Source organism: Labrus bergylta, chromosome 22, assembly GCF_963930695.1.
Source record: "Labrus bergylta chromosome 22, fLabBer1.1, whole genome shotgun sequence".
NCBI classification, from domain to species: domain Eukaryota; kingdom Metazoa; phylum Chordata; class Actinopteri; order Labriformes; family Labridae; genus Labrus; species Labrus bergylta.
In genome coordinates, this window is record NC_089216.1 from 3,197,802 (window position 1) to 3,224,539 (window position 26,738).

General features: G+C 41.2%; 3 protein-coding genes across 4 annotated transcripts; 1 reads left to right on the forward strand and 2 right to left on the reverse strand.

Moving 5' to 3' along the window:
• Positions 1 to 6,355: 6,355 nt before the first annotated feature.
• Positions 6,356 to 17,500, reverse strand: gc2 (guanylyl cyclase 2). The gene is made up of 25 exons (XM_065950921.1): positions 17,334 to 17,500; positions 16,385 to 16,726; positions 15,529 to 15,657; positions 15,260 to 15,439; positions 14,983 to 15,100; positions 14,434 to 14,735; positions 14,197 to 14,334; positions 13,923 to 14,026; positions 13,355 to 13,473; positions 13,157 to 13,241; positions 12,875 to 12,971; positions 12,544 to 12,666; positions 11,841 to 11,921; positions 11,549 to 11,725; positions 11,270 to 11,426; positions 11,032 to 11,184; positions 10,296 to 10,444; positions 9,917 to 10,080; positions 9,640 to 9,832; positions 9,383 to 9,557; positions 8,632 to 8,730; positions 8,285 to 8,379; positions 8,104 to 8,195; positions 7,917 to 8,017; positions 6,356 to 7,500 (listed from the first exon to the last, which is right to left on the reverse strand). Exons 2-24 carry the CDS (start codon positions 16,658 to 16,660, stop codon positions 7,918 to 7,920), a joined length of 3,306 nt encoding a protein of 1,101 aa, XP_065806993.1. The 5' UTR covers positions 16,661 to 16,726; positions 17,334 to 17,500; the 3' UTR covers positions 6,356 to 7,500; position 7,917.
• A 2,950-nt stretch (positions 17,501 to 20,450) lies between these two features.
• Positions 20,451 to 23,782, forward strand: LOC109999063 (low affinity immunoglobulin gamma Fc region receptor II-like). Of its 2 annotated transcripts, XM_065950100.1 has the most exons (6): positions 20,451 to 20,670; positions 20,928 to 20,972; positions 21,065 to 21,328; positions 21,406 to 21,648; positions 22,005 to 22,152; positions 23,346 to 23,782. In XM_065950100.1, the coding sequence occupies exons 1-5, from the start codon at positions 20,559 to 20,561 to the stop codon at positions 22,142 to 22,144; spliced, it is 804 nt and encodes a 267-aa protein (XP_065806172.1). In that variant the 5' UTR covers positions 20,451 to 20,558; the 3' UTR covers positions 22,145 to 22,152; positions 23,346 to 23,782. The 2 variants fall into 2 exon arrangements, with proteins under 2 accessions (XP_065806172.1, XP_029137044.2); XM_029281211.2 differs by having other exon boundaries at positions 22,005 to 23,782.
• A 771-nt stretch (positions 23,783 to 24,553) lies between these two features.
• Positions 24,554 to 26,659, reverse strand: LOC114921312 (uncharacterized). Its single transcript, XM_029281212.2, has 5 exons — positions 26,593 to 26,659; positions 26,465 to 26,509; positions 26,104 to 26,367; positions 25,903 to 26,031; positions 24,554 to 25,545 (listed from the first exon to the last, which is right to left on the reverse strand). The coding sequence occupies exons 1-5, from the start codon at positions 26,621 to 26,623 to the stop codon at positions 25,355 to 25,357; spliced, it is 660 nt and encodes a 219-aa protein (XP_029137045.2). The 5' UTR covers positions 26,624 to 26,659; the 3' UTR covers positions 24,554 to 25,354.
• Between the last annotated feature and the right edge of the window lie 79 nt (positions 26,660 to 26,738).

A 26,738-nucleotide genomic window follows, 5' to 3' on the forward strand; every position in this document is an offset into this window, starting at 1 on the left:
CAGAAAAAAAGCCACTACTACTAAAGTCTGCCTATTTGTTTATCCTGTATTCTACATTTTCTACCATCTCTTCAGTGTCCTTAGATACCCCCCCCCCCCCCCCTCCCAATATACAGAGGACACTAACAGCTCCCTAAACGTCGTTCCTCTTGCCTGCAGGGCCTGAGGTTTACTAAAACACATTGCTGCGCCGGTCATGTGAGAATCCACTGGTGAGTTTGGGCACTGGCCAACCACAGTGTCAGCGAGGGTCAGGCCAGCCGCGCTGACCTCGCACGGCCTACATCCTCTGCGCCTTAAGCTAAAACCAAACCCTTCTCTGGCACAAGACATGAATCCAGATCAAATCCAGGTTTGTTTACAACACGCCTTCTACGGCATCTGCCATCGACCTCACTTGGACTTCCTTAAATCTCAGAGAAGGCAAGCTACATGTGGCACTGGCTGGCCTCTTATTAAGAGAGCATGCATGTGTGTTTGAGCCAAGATTTCGGGCCCCAGCTTTGTTCTCCATGGGAACCTTCGATGGAGTAATTGAGGACGCGACTCCCCCTGTTTTTGCCCAGAGGGAGGTATCTGTGTTCTTCCACGCCTCGGAGAACGCCACTCTCGGCTTTCCGAGACTCTACTACACTTTGCATGCAACAATTTGTTCGACCCCTTTTATCCCAAACACCTTTCAGTATCATGAGTGGGATCATGTGTAGTGCAGCTGGCCCCAGCGGGAATCACACCATTCATTCACCCCGGCTGAGTTAGTGCCTTGTTTTTTACCAATCGAGCTTCGCTGGGACCACCTGTCTGTTCCTGCGTCTGAATCTGTCCCGGTAAAAAAAAAGAAAAAAAACAATAAAAAAATAATGGAAAATATCCCCTTTTCCCCATAAATCCATTCCAATCATTTATAAACAACTATGAGAGAAATACTGTGAGTGTTTAGGAAATATAGGTTTTGTCCTTTTGTTTGACAGGAAGTTAGATAATAACACAGGGTTACAGTCAATATGAATTTAACCTCTGATAATTGATAAAAGACTTTAACTGCTTACGTTAAGCCCAGCTTAGCATTTAGCTATCCTCTGCTTATGGCGCTTTCAACAACGCTAAACCATTTGTATCAAAACAAAAATTACTTTTTCAAGATTAGTAATCTTTAGCCTATTCCCTGACTTCTATTCATGCCTTAAAAAACACATCTCCAAATTAGTTTACCTTCTTTTTCAACAAAAACAAGTAGTGAACGTTGTTATTATAACGTGTCATTTCAAGAGTACAACTTTAGGAGAACCAACAGATCTTCAAAACGGAGAAAAAGTGTTTTCTTCCACCTCAACAGACAAACGGATAACCACTGGGTCGACTCTGAGATGCACATCGTTACTTGAAATTTATCGCAGACGTTTGGTTTTAGATAATTTTGGCCCTTGTCTGCCACTCCCTGTCTCAACAGAAACAGAAGGGAGGGTTCGAGGTAAGTGTGGAGAGGGGAGGAGGGAGCTGAGGGATAAAGAGAGTTTGTTTTGGTCGGAAAATCTGCTCTGGAAGTCGCATAGTAAGCCTTTAAATCACCAAAAGGACACTTTACTAGCAAGCGCCAAGACAGCTTTTTGATATGATCGGTAGCTTGAGAGCAAAAAAAATGTAGCAGTTTTTAGAAATATTCTAGCTTTTTTTCACGGAGCTAGCTTCTTCTAGAACCAGTCTTTGTGCTAAGCTAGGCTAAAATTTGTGAAACTTGTTTCGATTTTCTTGCACAGATTCAGAAAGTGATGGTGAATCTTTAGATTTTGCCAAAAACTAGTTTAAGATTAGCCAGTCTAAAGATACACTGGATGTTTTGGTGGTGATTTAGCCAAACTTTGCACAGACTAATCCCTCATAAAACTCATATTTCAGTCAGCTTTATTGGCACATTAAGGTTTTAACGGTGATATCAAAGCATTGTCCTTTTAACCCTCTTCCACAAGCCTGTTGCCCCCCTCTCAGTCCTTCCCCTCTTTAACCTCTTGTTACGGAAAAAACCGGACAGCATCGTGACAGCCGGAATACCAGCCTCCAATCTCTCCCACAATGACGGTCGAGCTACCAGTCGAGCCGACAGGCAACCCAACTCTTCCCGGGGGAAATATCAGCTGCTTTTCAGAGGAAGCCTGATTCCTGCGAACGGCCGTCTGGCGTGAGACCAGTCAGAACCTCTCAACCTTTCCCGCCTTTCATGTGCTAACCGAGAGAACAACTGAACTCATGTAGCCCTTAACCTTTTCCCCTTTTTCTGCCTCACTTTTTAGTATTAATGTAAGAGCATTTCACATTAAGTTTGAATTTCTGCAGAATCCAAACCCTCTGGAAATCATAAAGCAAGGCTTAGGTATCCTTTTATATTTTATTTAAAATGACACTAACATGCATTTCTATTGAGTAATTTAGGTGCGGCCATTTAAAAAAAACAAATCTCTGAGTAAAACAAGCTGTTTAAAGATGATTTCATGAGAATCTAGACACTGTCCGCAGCAGTTTATGAGTATTGTGTGACTCCGAGGGCCAGACAAGACAGAACAAAGAGACATGTGCGTGCAAAAAGTGTGTGTTTGCATGTGTAAAAAGTGTGTGTGAGTCATTCCCAGTATCAGTCAGACCAGAAACCAGCTTGTAGGCTTAAAGATGCAAATTTTTTGTACCAGTGGCTTTGGCTCATTTATCCTGCATGTTGATGTCGAGTTGTCTGCGTCTAAAGACACACACGAGGGAGTTTAATGTTGAATTGAACTGCAAATTAATGCAAAATCATGGTTTTATTAGCTGATTTTTGTCGTAGCAATCATGCAAAATCAGACAACAGTTGCAAGTTTATTAAACTTGAACTAAAGATATTTTATTAAATTGGAAGCACAACTTCACGTTATTTCTTTAATTCTTCATGTGTTTCATTGCTTTAAAACTTAGATTTTTGCTAATTTAAGTGATAATTTCCTCCAAAATCAAGTTTCGAGACCTCAGTTATGTCAGTTTTGTGCGGAAATGTTGGTAATTTCTACATTCACGCATTCAATATGGATAAAGAAGGCTTTCTGTAATAGAAGAACTCATCTCATTCGGAACAAAAGAGGCTTGGTGTTTACTGTGATGGGAATCCGTAGTTTGCTTTTGCCTCTGTGCCCTCTTGGTAGGATCTATGACCATGTGTGTGTCTCAGAATATCAACAAAAAAAAAGTGTTCAAATTGTCTTTAATTCACATAAAATCACGTCTGTTCAGCTTCTATTTTGCCACATGTTCTTGGATGTTTTCCCTGTTTATGGTCGATTAGAGCTCCACTTTGTTTCTTTGTGCCGTGCCCTCGTCTGCGCTTCTCTTCTGACAGTAAACATGCCACGGCGCCCTCTGCTGGTCAACTCACGTCACTACAGAAAGTCGTCTGCTGCTATTGTGCTGTAACAAAGGAGCGGAGCCAACAAAGCTGAACCACACACACACACACAGGAAACACAAAGGAAAGCATGCTTCTCTTTGTTACTCTCTCACTCTGTTATTTCAGAAGCAGCACACTTTGCGACATGACTGCTGCTGCTGTTGACAGTTCAATACAAACACACACAGACAGCTTTATTTAAAAATTCAGCTGTGAACAAAATGTTTAAATCTGCACAGGTTCAAAATTCACATTCAAACTAATACACCTATTTTAACTGTGACCTCAGTACTGTATATGATGAGAGCTAACAGAAGTATAATTTATTGTGTTTAAGTTTGTAATCAGTTAATTATCAAGCAGTATTATTGAATATGAACTTTGATTTATTTTGAAAGCTCTCTATGTGGCCAACATGCACAACCGCCTTCAAAACAAAAGCACAAAAGTGTAATATAAACAAGAAATGGACTTGAGCTTGTATAGCGCTTTATTTGTTTTCTGACTACTCAAATTGCTTTTACACCACAGGTCACACCTACACATTCACACATTCATGGTAGAGGCTGCTGAGTAAAGAGACCATCAGTATTAACTCATCCATTCATGCACATTCACACGTTGCAGACAAAGCTGCAGGAGCAACTTGGGGTTAAGTGTCTTGCATATACATATCAGACATGTTGCTGCAGGAGCTGGTCATCGAACCCTCAACCTTCTGCTTGAGAGAGGACCGACTCTAGCAGCTGATCCACAACTACCACATATACATCCAAATACACAAAAATATGCATTAAAGCCCCGATTTCTGTCTTCTCTGAAGACACTGCAGAGCGGGATAATTATTTGAGTAAATCAGGCAAAGTGAGCACTCTGGCATCAGTTAGTCTGGTCTTGACTACAACACTACTCCACCCTAAAACCTATAAGCACTGAACCCTCACAGGCTTTAATGTCTGCAGGTCTGCAGAGCGTGAGTGAGATATTTATGACTAGATATTAGACAAATACGCTTGCTAAGATTTGAGATATTTTACAGTGTACTCCTCTACAAAACACCATATATGGTCACAACAAGATGCCTGCAGAGAGAACCTATATGGCACAATTTTTACAATGAGTTTTATTTTATTAAGTTGCTTAATAAACTGTGATGAATTTACTGAAAGTAGAGCACAAACTGCAGGATTGCAAAAAGGGAATTAAAACAAATCTGTAATGTGATGTAATGTTGTCATCATAGAGGGTAAGGGTTTCTGTATATTTATGGTGATAAATGACGCTTGCCCTGAGGATGACATCCATATAAATAATCCTGGTTTAATCTGACCAGCTTCCTCAATATTCTCTAATCTTTCCAATCCATATTCCTCCTTATTCTATATCACTATACCATAATCTAAACTAACCCATTCCTACCGCCATTAACGCCCGGATCCCCGCGTAAATCCCCTCATAATCTGGGCTCTATAGCTCTGACACGCGACGGCCCGTTGGGAGCTCTTTGCAGTCGGTCAGAGGAAACATGAATCTCAGATGCACATAAATGTAGAAATTAATGATTTTCTTTTTTGGTGCATTCGAGGGATTGTGGTGACCAAACAGACAGTTTTTGCACGCATGTCCAATCACAACTTTATTGCATGCTTCTCTATCTCCAACTACAACCAGAAGCGAATGAAGATAACTAACATTTAGCAAAACATCCCATGATCCTCGATAAAATGTGTCTGCTTCAAACCGACACAAAAATCTGTTCCGTTGTGGACCGTACAAATTTTATGGGTACGTTAAAGTGTGCTGCAGTTAGCATAAGGGAGGTGGCTTCAATTCCGTGGCTTGACGGGCAAGTTCCCTTCTGTGCATGTCTTGGCTCCAAATGGTGTCCATCCATTCATCCATCCATCCCTCCATCCATCCCTCCATCCATCCATCCATCCATCCACCCATTCATCCATCCATTTTGTTCGGCTTATCTGAGGTCTTGTCGGGTGATTCCGAGACATTCGCAGGCCAGACAGGATATATAATCCCTCCAGGGAATTCTGAGTGTTCCTCGGGATCTCCTCCCAATTGGGCGTGCCAGTAAAACCTCCAAAGGGAGGCGTCCAGGAGGCACCCTGATCAGATGCCCAAACCACCTCAACTGGCTCCTTTCGATGTTAAGGGGCAATGTCTCTACACCAATCTCTAAGGCTGAGCCCAGCCAACCTCTGCAATCTTTTCCTTTTGGTCCCTTCCCACAGCTCATGATCACATGTGACAGTTGTAACTAAGATCGACAGGTTAACCATGAGCTTTGCCTCCAGGTTCAGCTCCCTCTTCACCACAACAGCTTTGCCCACATTACTACGGACGCTGACCCAATCTGCCCGTCAATCTCACGGGTCTTCTTACTCATGTGTCACTCATGAACAAGACCCCAAGACCCCGAGACCCTGAGAAACTTAAACTCCAAATGAAGTCACCAGAACATTACGTCAGCACCCTCCGAGGAGGTGTTGTGGCTTCAATTCAGTACAACGGATGGAGACTGAAGTGCAGTCATTTACAGTCTATAGTAAACATCTATTTTAAAGGTGCTAAATAAATAATGTTTATTTCTATGATGTGGAAGTTCACACGTGTTGACTTTCTTTTAATTTCTATTTTCGTCTTGAATATCTTATCGTTATGATATCGTTATTTAAACAAAACAACTGAAAAATGTCAAATCAATTTGCATCAGTTCCATAGAAACTGATTTTCATGAAGTCTAGGAAAAAAGTGCAGCATACTACTGAACATAGTCAGTTAATCAAGGGTGTGAATCAGAGGAGATTTAGAAGTGGGTATACCGTATGGAGACTGAAAAATAAGTTTGTATACCTTTGTATACTCTGCACTACACCACAGGGGTTAGGTTAGGTAGAGGAGTTTGGAAAGCTCTGCCTGTCACTGTATGTATTTTAAACACACACACACACACACACACACACACACACACACACACACACACACACACACACACACACACACACACACACACACACACACACACACACACACACACACACACACACACACACACACACACACACAAACACAGAGGGAGGATCAGCAGGGATAATCCTCAGAGCTGCAGGAGGCCATCTGTGGCTTAAACTAACTGTAGTTTTCCTTCTTCTGTTGCATCACCAGGGGGCGCTGTAGGCTTGTCTGTGAATTTGCTCACACACAGACACACATAGACACACACACACATACACGGAATTTCAACATAGAACTTATAACTTATAAATAATATGTATTTCCATGTTTGTCATGCAGGTTTTATCTCTATAACAAAGTGGAATCAGTTCTGCTGCTACAACTATAGAAAAAAAGCTCAATTTTTTTCAAAACAACTTCCTGATTCTAACATTTATTCATATTTACAGAGAAACAGGTCTGGTTAACTCACTAAAACTCTAAACACAGCAAAAACATTCAATGTAAACATGTTAACAAATAGAACCAGTAAAGAAAAGATCAACTTTGTTTTAATTGCAACCACAATTCTCATACGGATCACGTTCAGAGGACATTTATACGAATTCCTGTGATAACGTAAAAAAAGAAACGATAATTTTCTTCAGATCTTGACCTGCTTATTTTTTAAATCTTGGAATACTGACGTCGGTTTTCCCACAATGAGTTAATTTCCTTTTCCCTTTCCCTCGTCTCCCTTCAGACGGAGGAACGAAGAAGCTAAGGAGGATGAGGCTGACACACAGCTTCTGCACATCCCTGCTTTGCTGAGTCACCACTTCTCGACCTCTACACATAGTTCACGCACGCACGCACGCACACAGGCGCACACACACGCACACACACACTGATAATCTCAACTAACACTTTCACAGGATGGTTACTCCAGCTTGTAACGTTTCCCAGTGGATGATGAGTAGGAAGAGGATTCCATTAAGAAACTTAAGAATGGTTATCAAAAGGATGATGAAGAAGGAAAACACTGATGCAAAGTCACTTTTTATCCTGCGTTAGATCACTTCCGCCTGAATTGGATGGTCATCATTTGGCTTGATTGTTGCACTGCTGATGAACGAGCTGGGCTGAGTAGAGAAAACAGAGGAGAGAAACCTTAACGTAAAATGATTAAGGCCCTGAATGCACAAAACCTTTGCTAATTTTGTAGGGACTTGGGTTGGTTTGGATTTGGAAAGTCTTTATTGTCCCAGAGGGGCAATTTGGTTTGCAACAGAGGTCCATACAGTCAATACATCCATAAAAAACAGCACAATGACATAAATACATACATATAAAACATAATTACCATGGATATCACCATGATGGACGTGAGTGAGAAAAGGGACAAAAGACCACCAGTCTATAGCGACAATGCCTACAGCTTATTTAAAAACCCAACAGCTGATGGAACAAACAACCTCAGGTATCGATTTGATTTTGGGGACTGGAAGGTTGTCGGTTCAGGTCCCGGTACGGACTGAAGTATGGAACACAATATTACCTCAGTTTCTCTTCTTTGAATCTTTTTCCTGTTGTAGTTTCTCAGCTTTTCGTTTCTTGTACTGGGCGATCTCGGCCATCTGCAGCCCGTGGGCCATTTGCCTGTTAAGACGACATGATCATCGTAGGTCAAAATAGATCGAGGTATAGGGTAAAGATTCAAAAGTAGAGATGAACGTTTTTCCTACCCAGACTTGACGTCTGGAGGGACAGGAAGAGGTTTGGCAAATCCTGCCCTCCCAACAAGCCAGTATGTGTCCTCTGCTTTTTTCCCCTGCACCTGAAAGAAGAGAGAAACAGACATAGACAGTGAGAGACCGAAAGATAACCCATATAAAGAGAGGTCGATTGTCTCTTTAAAGCTTGTACCTGGACTTCCGTCTTGCCCCTCAACTCAAATCTGTAGCCGAGATTGAGATCTTGCAAAACCTTGACTGTAGTCTCGTGGACGTGGATCCTGTAGGCTGCAGGACACCGAAGAAAAAGCCAAATAAACAGAAAATCAGGAAAAGAAAAAGACAATTTAATCTGTTTCTACCTACTGTGTTTTGTAATTATTTGAACTTCAGCAACAATCTTGTTTTTTTTCATCTTGTTCATTATGATTCAGTTGAGAATCTTTGAAACTTTACGAAATTAGTCGAACTAGAACTCTCTGTGACAATGACTAGTAACTTTGTGGGATTTTGAATTCTAATCATCTTTCTGTAACTTACGTAACCCGCTGGACTCCATTCGAGAAGCAGTGGTCACCGTGTCTCCAAACAGACAGTAACGAGGCATAGTGAGACCAACCACACCGGCTACACATGGACCTGCAACAGTCAAACAAACACATGTTGATATTTGAGTCTTTTCAGCTAGCTACATTAAAGGCTTAATATGCGATTTTTCACACTTAAATGTTTGTTTGTTATCCTCTGAAAATAACTCTGTGAGTCATGACTGTCTACAATGGGTGTAACACCCGAGTCCCACTGTCTGTGATGTTTTCCGTCTTTTCCGAATCCTATCTTCAGTTTGTTTACATCGCCTGGAAAGCCGGCCAGCTAAACCCCTTGCGTATAAAAGTTGTTTAATTGAGGGACTAGAGAAAAGAAGAATAACATACTGTACTCACTGCTTGACTGCGTTTCTAGATCACGGTCATTTCAGGTAAATTTACATGCAGTGTGAAGATACGAGCATAATAAAGATCGCTAGCATTAGCATGCTAACACAACAATGCACCGCAAGTTGTTTTGGTTTCATGCTGGTGCTCAAGGGCAACATCTGCTGGATCAAAAAATCGCATAGTAAGCCTTTAAAGTCACCCCGAAAGCCCCAGGAGTTTATAAGGAGTATGTGCAAGTGTGAACAAGCGAACAAGTGTTTGTATGTCAATGTGGAGGCTAGGTGTCTTTTCTTGTAGGTTTGGTCAAGTTTGCAATTTGAGTGATGGAGGCTGTACATTTGACCCTTTATCACCTGTGTGTAGTCCTATTCGAATCCTGACAGGAACATCTGGCATGTGTCTCATTTTGAAAGTTCCCACCGCGCTCAGGATGTCCAGAGCCATGTTTGCTATCTCTGCAGCATGCCGGTTCTCATTGAGGACAGGAACGCCTGACGCCACCATGTACGCATCGCCGATAGTCTCCACCTAAAAAGATGTTTTAATGGGATTCAATGCAGATTCAATGGGATTCTGCAGAACCGATATTAAAAGTATTAAACCTCAGCACCTTGTAGACATCATGGTTTCCTATGATGGCGTCAAACACTGTGTAGAGGTCGTTGAGCAGGTCGACCACCTCGATGGGTTCACTGTTGGCTGAGATGGTTGTGAAGCCAACGATGTCGCTGAAGTAAAGAGACACACTTTCAAAATGCTCGGGTTCGACTGTTCCTCCGACCTTCAGGGCCTCAGCCACGGACCTGAAGAAAGAAACGTTTGTGAAGCCACTTTTAATTTTCATATGAATATGTGTACGAGTTTCAAGTGTGTCTATGTTTATTTACGGAGGCAGCATCTGTGTCAGCAGCTTCTCCGTCTTCTGTTTCTCGATCTCCAGCTCCTCTGTTCGCTCCCTGATCAGCTCCTCCAGGTTAGACGAGTACTGCTCCAACATCCGCAGCATCGAGTCTATGATGTTGGTCTTCTTCCCTTTGTTGATGTCCTTAAACTAGGACGATAATAATGCAAAGAACAGAAAAGACTGGAATACAATACAAAGGACAAAACATAACAAGATGTTTAGCTAGTTCGGTAGAGTATACGCAACAGAACCCTTTTCTCAAACAGTGTTGACTTCTAGCTAAATTCGCCAATGCGCTCTATAAAAGCAGGGAAATTTGGCACTGCTTTGCATAGAAATTGATAGTACAGAAAAACGGCTACCTGGTCAAAGATCTCCTCAAAGCTGGGTCTCTTGTCCGGCTGTTCACTCCAGCACTGTTTCATCAGCTGGATGCATTCTAATGGAGCGTAGTCTTGACTCACCACTGGGCGACATAGCGGAGGAGGCTTACGTAGCTTCTCTATTATGTCTACAACACAAAGAAAATTCATCTAGCAGTGTCACAATGTTTTGAGAAACTCTCGAGATTGAAATATTTTTAAACACCTGGACACTCATGTTGCCCAGAGTTTGGTGATTCTCAAACGACTTTGAGCTAAATAACTTTCAGCATTCTCACATGCTCTCAGGGCCTATTCTAACATGGCATAACACTACACAAAACTACAACTCAATTTGACATACTCACCAACAGAGATCAACATATTAATAACAGAAACTACAACTGAGGCTAATGCATTGGTATTTAGTTTTGCGGAAATTTAGTCAAAAGCAAAGGATTCGACAACTCTTTGTGTCAGATTTAAATTTTAGTTAATTGTGTAGTGATCTATCCATGAGTTCAGAAGGTATTTATCTCTGAGCCAAAAATATGAGCCTCATGTTAGCATTTATGATAGCAACACATTTTGAAACTCCACATGTAGCAAATTTTCCTGCAATATTTCTGTGTAGCCTAAAGAAAAGTTTAATCAGAATTTTGGGTGGATTAAACTGACCAGAGACACAACCAGAATACCACTCCTTTAAATCAAGTTTTTGAAGTAGTAATCTTGCCTTTGGCGGACAGGTCCAGCATGCAAAACGGAGGCCCTCTGATCACAACTTCCTGCATGACAATGGAAAAGCTGTACACATCACCAGTTGGAGTTCCATGAAGCCCTGGCTGCCCAAAGACTCTCAGGAACTCTGGAGCTGTCCACAGCATTTCTGGAACACAAAGAACTTCATTAGTGTACTGCTGTAGTGGCAACTCAAATGTAAACCTGGCTTAAAATCTCATCTCTTCCCTTACCGTCTACTGGTGGTTCAATGTAAGGGAACCTCTGAGCCTCCAGAACCTCGTTGTAGCCATAGTCTGTGACCTTTAGGACAAAACGCCCATCCACCACACAGTTACGGGACTTCAGGCGACTGTGGGATACTCCACGGTGATGGAGGTATTTCATGCCCTGAGACAGAAAACAAGCAATTTACATTTTTTAAGGTTTTCACACCGAGGTAGGACAAAGCTTCCTTAAAATGCCCTCACCACTTGTATTTGTTCCCATTCTACCTTTATTTTTGAACTCACCTTTATCAAATCCAGTAGCAGAGAACTCTTGAACATCCAGTCAAGTTTGACATCTTCATTTAGCAGAAGGTCCTCCAAACTGCCTCTCGAGCAGAACTCAGTTACGATGGCAAACACGTCACAGTCGTGAAAGAAGCCCAAGAAGGGATTGACGTTCTCATGGCGCATGTCCTTCATCTGTAGCCAAAGAAACAATTCCTCATTATGTCAGTTCCTTTTCGTAACTTAGTTTTTCATCACTAAATAAAGTTGGATTTGTCAGCTGTGTTTGTCTCACAACAATATCTCGTACCAGTTCAAACACAAGACTGGTTTTGGGGTTGATGCGGCTGAAATTCCCATCAGGTAGTCTCTTCAGCCACGCCCAGTCACCCTAGAGGTAAGAACAAGCAAACATAAGGTCAATACAATGACAATATAGCCTCTAAAAACTTGAATGTGTCAGTTATTACCTGCAGGAGGTTGTGTTTTCTGTGTCTCTTAATGTAATGTTTTTGAGCAGGATTATGGAAAAACTACAAGCCCTTTTATAATTAAAGTTGGTGGAAGGGTAAAGCACAGGCTAAGCAAGAACTAGAAATGAGATGTTGGACTGGATCCAGATCCAGCTCACATACGTCGACAATTTCGTTCTTGGGAACGTTTTTTGAATGGTTTTGAAATCATGCTGTTGTACTTGTGATATATATATCAGTCAAGCATTTAATGAATGCACAGCTGAAATGATAAGGCTTAAGCTAGGAACAAACTTTTTATTATATATATAAATACTGATGTGCATTTTGCATAATGTAATCCATCAGAATTTTAATGGCAACTGTTACATAATTTGTTTTTTCGTTCTCATATATTCCTTGCTTTCTTGATAAGACACTTTGGAATGCATCCATATGACGCTAATGAAGGACTATGAAAGGGGAATACCTATGACTTAAAGTGTTCAAACATATTGTTTTTCTACCCTTGTACAAAACTTGTTAAATTCACTGTCTCACCTCGTAAATGACAACATTGGAGTTCTCATAGGTGGCTGGGGATTTGGTGGAGACTGGTGACACAACGCTGCACTCCGACACACTCTTCATGCCGCTAATCTTGCTGTCAACCAGACTCAGCTTCTATTTGGAGTTGAGTTTAAAAAAAGTGAGATAATTGTAAAGGGTTAGGTTTAACTCAGTATGAGAAAAACTGCCACTTAAACTGTCAGTGAAACATAAAAGTTGAAGAAGTGTTGCACATACAATAAATAAAAATTTACAACAGCCTCCTCTTACATATTATTTTTTTATGTGGCATTGACAGACACGTTTTCAAACAGGGGCTGACCTTGTTGCTAAGCGATGGACTTATAAATGTAACATCATCCAGAGTCAGCAAGATCTTGTTTGGACCCCTTACCATGCGAATCCGATTTACATGTCGCCTAGGCAATAAGAGAACAGGGTTAGAGTGAGGAGTGAGTGATATACTATTATAAATCAGTCCTGGTATTCCAGAAATATGTTTTGATTGCTTCCTGAATCTAAAATAACAAATTTCAACATCAGTGTTACTCTGGGCCTTCAAAACCAAAACGGCATGATCTATGACTTCCTTCTAAGTTTGTACCTGATGCAGTAAACACATACTGCTGCAAAAACGGAAGAAGCCATAGCTCCGAGGAACATGCTGATTGTCAAGAACAAATCTACACCTAGGACAGAAAAAAAGGGTTTTGATTGAAAGGAATATGTACATGTGCAGAGTCCTCGACTACAGCCAGCTCCCATTGATGTACACTTTATATTTTTTGCTTGTGTTCCTTACCTCCTGAGCAGATGACTCCAGGAGTAAACCAGCACGACGAGTCCCTTCTGAGTCTGTAGCCAAGTGGGAAGTGAATATCTCGACCAAGGAAACGCACCATACCAGACTCCATGTCAATCCTGTCATATAGCAGTTACATCATGTTATTAATGCAACAAGAACACCTGCAATAGCTTTCTGTTTTTTGAGTCAAGGTACATTTTCCATGGGTTGAAGAGGCAGATTTTTTTATAGCAAGTAGGCCAGCTAATATGGCACTGAATCATGGATCTTCAGTAAAGATGGAACCTATTAGAAACTGCATATGGTTTACTCCACTCGAAGTACACTCCAGTCTGCACTGGAGGTGGGTTTCATTACTGGTTAGTCACTATGCTTAATTTTTTTCTTCTGCTGGAGGGGCACCCTTGAAGGCAGTGCATTAGAATATCTAATGCACCTTAGAGAGCACTGCATCCATTTTTCCCAATTTAAGGGAAATCTATAGACAATCAAAACATCTCTCATTGCTTATCTCTCTAATAGTTCCAGTTCTGTTGTAGGCGAATGGCACTAAAACCTCACATACCTATATGTTGGTATCAGATCCCAGGAAAGTCCATCAGTGTCCAGTATGAGGTAGTCCAGCAGAACTTCTCCGATACTGTTGGACTTGACAGAGTGGCTGAATCCCTGCAGCATCATTAGGATATGTCGTTAGAACTGATACTTTGTAAATTATTTTTGACATTTTGTCATGCAGGGCAACTAGAAATATGGTTTTACACACTACAAAAGAGAGTACCGTGGTAATAGTTTTGACTCTTGTAAAAACTTTATCTTATCTACTATTCTCTCAGTACCTGGAAGGACAGGTTGCTGGTGTGCCAGGTTCTTGCTAGGTTTCCACCAGACATCCACTCTCCAGACTTCCTGACATGATGCATTGCATGAGCCATGACTAAGATAGAGTTGTAGATGGTGCCGAAGAGTGGAGACACCTAAGGTACACAGACAGATTTCAACTTGATCTGACGTGCTCAAGGACATCTCAACATTGCACAACCTTCTTGTCCAATCTCTACCCTTCCATACATCACCTGCTGGGGCATCAGTGTCCTTGCAATCTCCCGCCTCTCCATGGCCTCGCTGTATGCATCATAAAATGACACCTGTGGCGAGTCAATGGTGATAGTCAACACAGCATCATAGGCCCGCAGCAGTTTGCTGTTGCTCTTCAAGGCCTGGTAGGACACGTTGCGGTAGGGCAAGCTGTAGAGCAGGGTGTCGTAGGGCACGAAGACCAAGGAGCCGTCGATCATCTGCATATCAAATGCTGTTTCCAAGAGCAGTTTCTGGACTACGCCGCCAATAAGTGCTGAATGCATGCAGAGGATCACAACTAGAACGAGACATAAAATAGTTTCCAATGTGACTCAAACAAATGGAACCCATATAACCATTCAAAGGCACAATTACTTTTCACACATTGAGTGCACTCTAGACAGCCTTCGGACTAACATCTTGGACATTGGGCCACCATGGGAGGCAATAAACAGGTGTTGAACTGAAAAATAAGCAAAGATTTTCAGGGTTCAATGGAAAGTTCTTTTTGATGTTCTGAACGGTAAACATAAACTGAAACTCACCTTTTATTTCTCCCATCTTGCGGATCTTTACCAGGGTTCGTCTTATGCCGTGAGGTGTGTTTTCCATAATATTGACCAGTCTGATCGGCAGACCATGGCTCCTCAGGGAATCAGCCACCTGGACAGGACAGTGACAAACCCAAAAGCGACCAGATTTAAACCATGCACTACAAGAAGGAAAATGTGGATCCAAAAAACAGCAAGTAAAGGGAGAATATGTCAAACCATTGAGTGCATCCTCCTCTTTCTTAGTAAAAGAATATCAAAAAATACAAACCTTGGTGGCTGTCTCCACCCAGATGTCATCTGAGGAAGAGATGATGCCAATGTGGGCCCACCTGAAGTACTTTATGATACTGATCAGCACCAAGGTGGGCCTTGTCACAGAGCGGGCAAAAGTTGGGTGGTTCCGAACATCGTCCAGCTCATAGCCAACGCAACCCCAAGAAAACAATGCCTACAGGAATAGAAAACACAGGAAAACAACTATTTCATTTTGTTTTTAATATGACCACACAAAATGTAAACCGAACTAAAATAACTTACTTTGCTCCAGCCTTTGCTCAGCATTGAAGCAGCATCACAGTAGCCAGGGTTTGCTGGTCCGATGTACCCTGAGGCCTTAGTGTGGAAACCAATGAATGCTTCAAGTGCTCTTGATGTTTCACATGGCTCCTAAAGAGTGAAGTAACAGCTCAGTCAACCCATATATTAACCATACAACAACCAGTCCCAACTTCAGACAAGTAGTACCACTAATGCAAGACCTTGGGGCATATGACCCAGGAAACAGGACTGTGGGATTACAGGCACCTGTAAAGATAGGACCTTTGACACAGTAACCCTTTGGGACATAGGGTCCTGAGACATACTGTACATCCTTTTAGAAAGTAGGTAATAGTGCCTTGAGAGAGCACAGGCATAGAACTGGGGAACATATGTTCATCGTAATGTTCTCATTAGGTGCCAGATATATCTAAGGAACATAGACCCATCGGACACTGGCAAATAAGGACTTTGGGATCATAGTGTCCCGGATACAAGGTACATTGGGAAATAGGCCGTAGGAGGGCACACATTCAGAAGTAGGGAACATAGGATGCTCAGAACACAGGATCCTTTGTCATGTTACCATTATGCACCAATATATCTGGGGGAGCATATACTCTTACGTTATCAAACCCTTAGAACTTAGGACATTGGGAACACAGGGCAGTAGAAAGGTAAGAATTACCCTATTGACCATAATATAGCTTCCTTGGCTAACTCAGGATTGCCTTGGTTTTTCTGCACACATATATTACAGTGGTACTATATCAGTACGCACAATGACAACTGATCTTCTACATATGGTTTTGGTTTACGATGTTTGTCTGATCAAACCTGAGAACATATTTCATACCTGCAGTACAACATAGTCAAATGTTGCAGCTTTGGAAAGCGCCATGTCCCGGTTGATGCGGTTGACAGCCAGCTGTGCTGCCACACTGGGAAGGGCCTTGCCAAAGAGGGGATCACATCCCCATGGTCCAACCACTCCAACCTGAAACCAGGCTGCCTGTGCTGGACAGGGCAGGAAACACAAACAGGTCATAAGGACCAGGAGAGCAGGAGCTTTTTCCTGTTTCTGCATCCATGTTTGAGAAAAGATAATGAAGGCACAGCACTTCGGTTTCATCTTAAGGCTCACAGCAGCCGGAGCTCAAGAGAACCTGAAGGAAGATGGTCAGAAGGTGCTGTGTCCCTGGAACAACAGAGAAGTAAATAATCATATCAAGGAAAAAATGATGTTGCAGAATTAGGCCTATTGACTTGTGTACATAAACAATTACAATGGTCCATCCATCAAGTAGGCTACTGTCTCGAAACCACTTTAGTCTTGTAATCAAAAGCAGTTTTAGTCGGTCTTGTCTTGGTCTCAGACTGGACGGATTCCAGATTTTAAATCAAGACCGGTCACCAACACTGATAGGCTCTTTCACACATCATTACCCTGATAAGAAGCAAAAACACCCCTTTCTAAAACATCAAATATATAGTACTTGGGCCACTGTAGTGAGTAGAAAATGGTTTTAGCGTTTGTTCATTGTTTGACTCAGAAAAACAACTGCAGTCATTGATACAATATACAAGATTCAAAATGTTGGCTAGGTGGTTAGAAATAGATTTAAAAAATCATGCAAAATATTGGGTTGAAATCATATTGACTTGGATGCCTGGTGCACTCCATGAAAATGGTAAGGGTACCCAAAGATTGATTATTAGACAAACTTGTAAAAGAGAATGGGATGATCATCTATTCTTAATTTCCCAAAGTACTTTACAGATTATGATCATTGAAGCAGTCTTACCATGATGTGATGAAATGGACAAGGCTTCTTTCCATGGGATGCTTTCAACACTTCCTGTGGTGTTCACATCCAGAATAAGCTCCTGTAATGACCTTGGCACCGTCAAGAACCACTTGAGTGTCACATTATCATCGGCATATACATGTTACTCATCTGGTATGGGTAAAGGTTTACAGCTAGCACGCACAGTAGGTGTATGAGCTGACCCAGTGTGTGACCTGGCCATACAGATTATATCAAATCCAATCAGGAAAGTTGCAGCGGTAAGCCGCACTGAGTGACGTGATGTGAAATTAATGCTAAGTAGGCCTATTTTCATTGATGAAAGGTTTTTGAAAATTAACTTTGTCAACCATTGCCTTGGCTTTTACCTTCAAGTTTCTCTGAATATATACAATTTGATTATTTCTCATTCCATAATCCACCCCTCGTCCACTCAGATCATCTCACCTCGGCTTTCTTTCCATCTCGTGCTCTACTTATAAAACAAAAGGTGATTGTGCTTTCGCTGTTTTAGCCCCTACTCTCTGGATCAACTCCCACAAACCATCAGATAGGCAGTTTCAAGAAGCAACTACAAGTTCATGTTTACAGACAAGCCTTCATGAAACCCCACACCATTTCTTGTGCTTACTTTGTGTGTGTGTGTGTGTGTGTGTGTGTGTGTGTGTGTGTGTGTGTGTGTGTGTGTGAGAGAGTTTTCCTTTTCTTAACTTTGCCTTGTTTGACATTATGATTTATTTATGTACATTTTCTCACAGGTTTTCACTGCTGAATGTGCAGACCAGTTGACAAAGAAGAATTCAGCAGCAACAACGTTGGTCCGAATCCACTCTGTTTTACAAAACCATTTATCTTTAAAATGTGAAAAATTAGACCTATATATAAACTTAGGTCTAATGGAGAGATAGGACAGTGGATAGAGTCGGAAATCAGGGAGAGAGAGTGGGGAATGACATGCAGGAAAGAAGCCACAGGTGGGATGTGTGCCCAGGCTGCCCGCTTGAGACGACAGCCTCCATACATGGGGCGCGCGCACTAACCACCGCGCCACCAGCGCCCCATATAAACTTTTTTAAACTTAGAATTGATGCAAATTTCCAAACTTCAAGGTGCGTCGAGTATGAATGGAAAAACAGCCATTTGATTAAGTGACACATGCTCAATTCAACATTTTCTTTCTTCAGCTCTAATGTAAAAAATACCATACTTGAATGTATCAAATTTATAAAAAGTAAACTTCATTTATAAGTATAACTAATTTACTTTCTAACCCCATTTACCATTTCTGTTCATATTTCCTTCTATGGAAGGTAATGCAGTGCTTCTCTGACAGATACAGCAGAGGGCAGCATGATGCAGAGACTCCAAGAGAACATTTCCTGGACATATTTGAATTCAAAAGGGAACAACACAAAGCAGACACAGGCCTCCTCTGCTCACATTGGGCTCCACTGCTTCAGTGTGGAGGGTAATAAAAGGTTACAAGGCGTTGCACAATGTGGCAGAACAAACTGCACATTTCTGCAGGGTTAACGTCACAATTCTGGCCTTTTCATTGGTTTGATGTTTACTTTATTATTTGATTTATCATTTTTTAAACAGGCTTACCATCTCCATTGGGGTTAGGATCAGTTGCAGCCATCTCTAAAAGAAAAAAACAGTGGCTCCCCCTTCTGGTGTGCATGGTCCATTGACTCACCCAGGTGGCCCTTTGACCCCATCACTCACTTTTTTCTGTCCATTATGGACCACCTTCTGTTGTGTTGCAGGGCCTGTAACTTGTAGGTTCTCCAGGTTAGGGTTAGGGTTAACCCCTCATTCATTACCAACATTTACACATTTAGCTGTTTTATTCAGTTATTGAAATTTGAGATTACAACACATTCCAAATGTCTACTACAACACATTATTTAGATATTCAACCTTACATCACTTCCTACATCTCTCTGGTTTCCAACAAGCTTTTTAAACTGATTATAATCAGCAGGTGAACGCAGAAGTGAAACAAAGCTCAAACAGTCAAACTTCTACGTATTCTCAGTGATATTTATGATGAGAACACAGATTGGTACCTTTGAGTCGATGATGAAAACAGTCTCATGTTACAGCGATCTGGGAGGACATCAGAGCCCGTTATAGCTGCTTCATTTGGGCTGCTGGTCTCACCACACTGACCTAACCTCAAACAGCATGACTATTTTTTTTTCTTTACAGGATTGTGAAATTGGAAATCTACCACAACAACTGTTCAGGTCTCATGATCACAGAAACATATTACTCAATATCATCACCACTGAGTGTTGCACAGGTGTGGCAGGTCGTCATGGGACTTGTGTCCCCAGTCGATAAGAGCAGGCCCCACTTCCTCAGTGGGGTGGGGATGGGGGGCTGGGAGAAAGACTGTTCCCCCAGGTCAACCATGCTGCTCTTTCCTTTTGTTTGACTTTCCACAGCACACCTCGCTCACCATACCTCCACTCATGCATACACCCTTACAAGGTCGATTAGCTGACGTCCACATCCTCACAATCCTTCTTTAATCGACGCATTCACTTTGTTGTGAATAAATATGACATACTTTTGTGAGTACCTCCTCGTCTCCTCCCGTCATTTTGTCTCCCGTGTTTTCAGTCAACCCCAAACTAAGGGTTCCTGTAATATAACTGAACCTCATCAGTCCGCAAAGTCTCTGATTGTCAAACAAATGCACGTTGGCCATGAGGGGGAGGAGCAGCACAAATTCCAACATATTGTTGCTTGAAGACAATTACAAAGTTGGCTTACTATCAGCTGGAGAATATATCAAGAATTAGAGGACATGTGTCCCAGCAGGACTTGGAAAAGGCTGAAAGTCGTCCATATTGATACTTTAAACTGTGTGGACGGTTCTATTGCAGGTTGTTTCCAGCTCACAGCAGCAACACCTGACCATCAAATGAGTAAAGTGACCGAAAGATGAGGGCTTATAGTTTCAGCTCTGACACTGCCTTGCAGGTGTGTCTGCAGATATCTTGTGTTTCATTTTTAACAGCTGACCTTTTTAATTCAAACTGTCTGACTTTTCATGTTTATATCAATGTTTTCACATCATAGCAGTCCACTTCGTTTTTTGGCTCCGCCCAATGATGCTAATCTATCAACTGAGGTGTTACCACCACCACAGCAGCTCAGTCAGTGTGAACGTCGTTTTGAAAAAAATCTAAGTGTCAAACTTAGGGGAACATGAGCAGCATAAATAGACCACACAGGAAGAAGCCCCTCCTCAGTTACACTTCAGTTCAGCTTGGTGTTCAGACAGTCAACATGGAGGTCGGCGCGCTCTGCATCAAACTCTGTGAGTACGATTGGTTAAAACTAAAGAGTGTAGTCGTTCAAGGTTAGGATGGTAATGATGGTTTAATGCAGAGGATGCTCTTGGGGCTTGGAAAGACTTTCAGGTTCAAAATATTTATATGAGGTTTTTGGCCTGAAAGATAAAAATGTAAAAGTCAAACATCAAAGGCAGCTTTAGGAGCTGTAAGAATCAGTTGAATATACGACTGTTAAAACACGTCTCACTCAATGTGGAGCTCTTCTCTTTTGTTATTCCAGTGGTCCACGTGTTATTCCTGCTGTGTGCACATGTTCAGGACGTTGGTAAGTACCAGGTTGGTGCTTAGTTGTATTTTAACCTCAGTTGGTACTTTCTGGTGAAATAAGAGAACATGTCTTTCTTTGGTTTGTTTCAGATTCACTGATTCTCCATCTTGAACCAAACAGACTGCAGTTCTTTGAATACGAGTCTCTGATCTTCCATTGTGAGGGCTCTCATGACTCGACTGGATTGAAAATTGTACATCGGTCCAAAGGGGAATTAGTAGAATGTAACACTACAGTGACATCAAAAAGGTCATCCTGTACTATTCCTACTATTTTTCCAGAGGACAGTGGGCAATACTGGTGTGAGTCCAGAGATGGGAACAGAAGCGACATCATCCATATCAATGTTACTGGTATGTTTGTATTAAGACGAGATCTTTACATGCACTCATCTTTGTGTGATATAAAATATGAACCCCATGTTGTTCAGATGGTCCTGTGATCCTGGAGAGTCCCATCAGTGTGGTGGAGGGAGAGGCTGTGACTCTTCACTGCAGACACAAGACGACCTCATCCAATCTCTCAGCTGATTTCTACAAAGACGGCCACAATAATAGTAGAAGCTCTGCAGGAAACCTGAGCATCCCCAGTGTTTCCAAACGTGATGAAGGATTCTACAAGTGTAGCTTCTCTGGAGGAAGAGAATCAGCCGAGAGTCTGATGGCTGTCCAAGGTGAGACACATCAGTGTTACCAAATCAAATTTAAAATACATGTGATATAACTATGTGTTAAAACAGTATATTGATTGATTTGAAAAGGACAGCGTACATTAATCATCTTACAGAGGGATGTAAATGTACTTCCATGTGAGATGGGTCTTATAAATGACCTGACACAAAAATAAAATATTAATTTATTCATGTACCCAAGTTTGCCAAAGGCTTATTTTTGGCTTACATCCTCTTCATCCCTTTGTAGGTTGCCCAGTGAATCTGTGGTCTCATATTGACAATGATTCAAGAGAACTGTGCTAGAACTTTACACCACGAGAAGGCGTGCATTATTTCTATTTCTGTCTTCTTTGCAGAGTCACACCAAGAGAGTCGTTCGTCCTCAGATGTTCCGTTCATCATCTTCAGAAACGTTCTCCCTGTAGTAATGATGGCTTTCCTGCTGATGCTACTGGTGCTGCTGGAAGGACTCCACTGTGGGATAACTCTGAGGTAAACCCACAGGTAAACAACAGCACCTCATGTGCACTCAAATCGAGATGGAGATACTGAAATAAAGGATACGACAGGATGAACTATAAAGACAGACATTTTCTCCAAAGTCTTGTTTGGTTGCCAGAAATGAAGAGCATCTCATAATGCTTCATTCAGCTACTCAGCTGCTGTCTTCCATGTGTTACAGTGCACCTTGTTCATTATATGTAATGATGATCCACTTATATTCAGTGCATGTTGTGCAAACCAATGAAAACATTTTTAATCAGCTATAAGAATCCAATCCATAGAAATGTTTTGAAATGAGCAGATCAAAGAAAATGGCAGCACTTCCTGTTTGACAGGTTTCACATATTTAATTCACGTGTTGATGAATGTTCAACAGATGTTCGTTCTTCTTCTGTATAAGGACATGAAGATATCACAAGTCAAATCACACTGTGCACAGTTTGTTTCAGTGTCTTTCTATATTTGCATCTGTTGATGAATAATAAATCACACACATTGGGGGTAGCAGGATTTAGGAAAGTTTTAACAAATAGGATTCAAACCTAAGCCTCCAAGAACCCAAAATAACAGAATAGCAAAAGATCAGAAAGGTTAAAGCAAAGAATTCCTTTCATTTCATCAAAATCAAATCAAAAATGTGTTAAATAAGGTGAAACGTTTCAAGCTTAAACAAGGAGGCTATAACCGTAGCTTAGACTAAACTCCACTTTGAGTGACCCAAGTGACACTCAACAACTGGGTGAGACTTATTGTAATAAAAACATAAACTAAATGGTGCCTGATGTTCAAGCGTTCTAGTAAATATTTTGACAACACTGTGAGATAATTCAATCTATACTCAAAACAAAGCAAGGAGTATCCAGAGTAATGACGGCGACAGTTCACTCAGCTGGTACCAACCGACCTTTGACACAGGAACCCCTCTATTCTTTGATCAAGTAGGTAAGACTCAGGACATTACTGACATTCATATCTGGTAGGATGGACAGCAGAGGTTAGAACATAACCCACATTTACAGCTTTCAAACGTTTATGTCACTGGACGTTGATGTTCAACCAAAGCATCACTTAAGGCAGCATTTCCTACATGCTTCAGTTCAAGCTTTAGCTGTCATGCTTCTCAGAATGATACGACCCGTGTTTTTTTATATCAATGTGGTATGCTCAGAGCTGTTAACCCTTTCTGTCTTCAGGTCGCAACGTGACTGCTGAATGAAGGACGAGCAGCACATGAGATGTTTGGTTGAACCTGATGTGTGAAAAAACACTTTTTATTTTATTTTGCATTGTAGAAATGGTTTGCATGCTTTGCGCCCTACATGTGTTGATGTTTAAAGATATATTAAAGAAATGTGGTTTGTATTTTCAGATGTATTATCTGTTATTATTTAGTGACAGTTAAACCCACATGTTCCATCTGCTGTGTGTATTTTTGTGAGTGTGAAACTGTGGTCAACCACCACCTTGATGCTGCAGCTTCACTTTCATCTGAAGCACGCTGACCGAGTCCAAATAAAGAAATGAGTCTGACACTTTAAGTCTAACGTGGTTGTAAATGTCATACATGAGAAGACAGAAAATAACTGTGCCATTAAAGAAGTGTCCTGGTGTTTATTCTTTCATGCAAACAGTATTTTCTCAGGGTCTTCTTATCAGCAATCCCGATTCATATTCAACATGTTCAACAAAAACGTCTTTTTGAGTGGACAGTAACAGTAGTAGCTCTCAAATGCTTTGAGCTGAATGCTATTACAATGCAAGCTAATATGTTAAAAATGACCATGCTAACATGCTAATGCTAATTAGATCAAATATTTCACTCTTTCTACGAAAAGATGAGTTTCACCATCTGGGGACTGAATGTCTGAACAGAATCTGAAGTAAACCCAGGACCTTCGAGAAAAGAGTTCTTGATTCTGATTGGCTGGCAGCAGTACGTATAGTTCTAGAAGAGTTCACAAGTGTGAAGGGTTTGAAGGTGGCAGGTTTTTGACTTTTGTCACAGAAACAAAAGAAAAAGCATTGAATGAATTAAAAATCAGATCTTCTTTATGGGTTCTCACTGTGAATAAAACGGTTGTTTTAACCTTTAATTTGTATCCACCATTGGACTCAGGACAATATTTAGCATGTGTTTTCCTTTGTGAACATTACTTTGTCTACCAAACAAGGTGTTGGAAATAGATTGGTCACCTTGCTTTGTGTAGCCACGAGCATTTTAAGTCACCAATGCCATTTTCAAATTTCTACCTCCAACATAAAGAAATCTGAGACACTATTCCTAAACAAACCTAATTTAGTATAGCTGGTTATTAATGGGTTATTGTTGGTACAACACTAACAATGAGTTCCCCCTGCTGTACAACGACCACACTGCATGAAAAGAAGACACAAAAGAAACTTCCATCACACATCTTTAATAAAATGTGAGCTGTTGTTACAGAGAGGCAGACATGTTTTGCATTGTTGTTGATCTAAAAACATTCAGTGGAATATTACAGTTGAAAAGTTCATGTTACCATCACAAATGTTCGTATAATAGGTCGATATTTTATGTAGATATGAGCAGGAAGTGAAGCTCTGAGCTGCACGTGCTGATTGCTTGGGCAGCACATGATGTGGGTTTTATAGACAATTTTAATCTCGGGTCCTTTTGTAACAGTGACGGTGTTCACACAAACATTATGGGCTCACAGACTTTACGTATGACAGGTGCTCTATAAATAACGCTGAGATGAGTTGTGGCTCGTGGGTCAGGGTTAGAGAAGACGTGGTCTCAGATGTGAATATTAAATATAGAAAGACACTGAAACAAACTGTGCACAATGTTATTTGACTTGTGATATCTTCAGGTCCTTATATAGAAGAAGAACGAACATCTGTTGAACATTCACCAACATGTGAATTAAATATGTGAAACCTGTCAAACAGGAAGTGCTGCCATTTTCTTTGATCTGCTCATTTCAAAACATTTCTATGGATTGGATTCTTTAAGCTGATTAAAAATGTTTTCATTGGTTTGCACAACATGCACTGAATATAAGTGGATCATCATTACATATAATGAACAAGGTGCACTGTAACACATGGAAGACAGCAGCTGAGTAGCTGAATGAAGCATTATGGGATGCTCTTCATTTCTGGCAACAAAACAAGACTTTGGAGAAAATGTCTGTCTTTGTCGTTCATCCCGTCGTATCCTTTAATTCAGTATCTCCATCTCGATTTGAGTGCATGGGAGGTGCTGTTGTTTACCTGTGGGTTTACCTCGGAGTTTCCCACAGTGGAGCCGTCCCAGCAGCACCAGCAGCAAAGCAATCAATACTACAAGGAGAACATTTCTTAAGATGATGAACGGAAGCTCTGAGGACTCATGAATCTCTTGGTGTGACTCTGCAAAGAAGACAGAAATAGAAATAATACACGCCTTCTCGTGGTGTAAAGTTCGAGAACAATTCTCTTGAATCATTGTCAATATGAGACCACAGATTCACTGGGCAACCTACAAAGGGATGAAGAGGATCTGAGCCAAAAATGAGCCTTCTGTTAACTTGGGTACATGAATAAATTAATATTTTATTTTCATGTCAGGTCATTTATAAGACCCATCTCACATGGAAGTACATTTACATCCGTCTGTATGTTGATTAATGTACGCTGTCCTTTTCAAATCAATCAATATACTGTTTCAACACATCGTTATATCACATGTATTTTTCAATTGGATTTGGTAACACTGATGTGTCTCACCTTGGACAGCCATCAGACTCTCGGCTGATTCTCTTCCTCCAGAGATACACTTGTAGAATCCTTCATCACATTTGGAAACACTGGGGATGCTCATGTTTCCTGCAGAGCTTCTTCTGATACGGCGGCCATCTTTGTAGAAATCATATTTTATATCACACAAAGATGAGTGCATGTAAAGATCTCGTCTTAATGCAAACATACCAGTAACATTGATGTGGATGATGTTGCTTCTCTTCCCATCTCTCGACTCACACCAGTATTGCCCACTGTCCTCTGGAAAAATATTAGGAATAGTGCAGGATGACCTTTTTGATGTCACTGTAGTTTGACATTTGAGTAATTCCCCTTTGGACCGATGTACAATTTTCAATCCAGTCGAGTCATGAGAGCCCTCACAATGGAAGATCAGAGACTCGTATTCAAAGAACTGCAGTCTGTTTGGTTCAAGACGAAGAATCAGTGAATCTGAAACAAACCAAAGAAAGATATGTTCTCTTATTTCATACAAAATACCAAAATGAAGCATTTTAACAATAACTTTGAGAAACTTAACGGTACATACCCACATCTTGAACATGTGCACCCAGCAGGAATAACACACAGATCACTGGAAAGAAGAAGAGTTGTACGTTAGATCTCATAAAAACAGGTACAGAAATATCTATGAAACAGATGAAAAATCATACTCACACAGCCTGATGTTCAGAGCACCGACCTCCATGTTGACTCTCTGAACATATGACTGAAGTGTCCACGAGGTGAGAATTTCTGCTTCTAATGCGATACATGGTTTGTGGTTAGGGTTGAAAATGTTTCCCACAGACCCCTCCTTATGT

Bases quoted from the DNA above. Each gene is read 5' to 3' on its own strand.
- gc2 (XM_065950921.1), bottom strand. From the start codon at position 16,660: ATGAAACCGAAGTGCTGTGCCTTCATTATCTTTTCTCAAACATGGATG. The intron at 14,736-14,982 runs GTGAGTTTCAGT...GTCTCGTTCTAG, and splicing joins CAAGATGGGAGAAATAAAAG to TTGTGATCCTCTGCATGCAT. The intron at 10,081-10,295 runs GTAGCCGTTTTT...TTATCGTCCTAG, and splicing joins TTGAGGAGATCTTTGACCAG to TTTAAGGACATCAACAAAGG.
- LOC109999063 (XM_029281211.2), top strand. From the start codon at position 20,559: ATGAGCAGCATAAATAGACCACACAGGAAGAAGCCCCTCCTCAGTTAC. The intron at 20,973-21,064 runs GTAAGTACCAGG...GGTTTGTTTCAG, and splicing joins TGCACATGTTCAGGACGTTG to ATTCACTGATTCTCCATCTT. The intron at 21,329-21,405 runs GTATGTTTGTAT...CATGTTGTTCAG, and splicing joins CATCCATATCAATGTTACTG to ATGGTCCTGTGATCCTGGAG.
- LOC114921312 (XM_029281212.2), bottom strand. From the start codon at position 26,623: ATGGAGGTCGGTGCTCTGAACATCAGGCTGT. The intron at 26,510-26,592 runs GTGAGTATGATT...TCTTCTTTCCAG, and splicing joins TGCTCTGAACATCAGGCTGT to TGATCTGTGTGTTATTCCTG. The intron at 25,546-25,902 runs GTGAGACACATC...TCTTCTTTGCAG, and splicing joins GAGTCTGATGGCTGTCCAAG to AGTCACACCAAGAGATTCAT.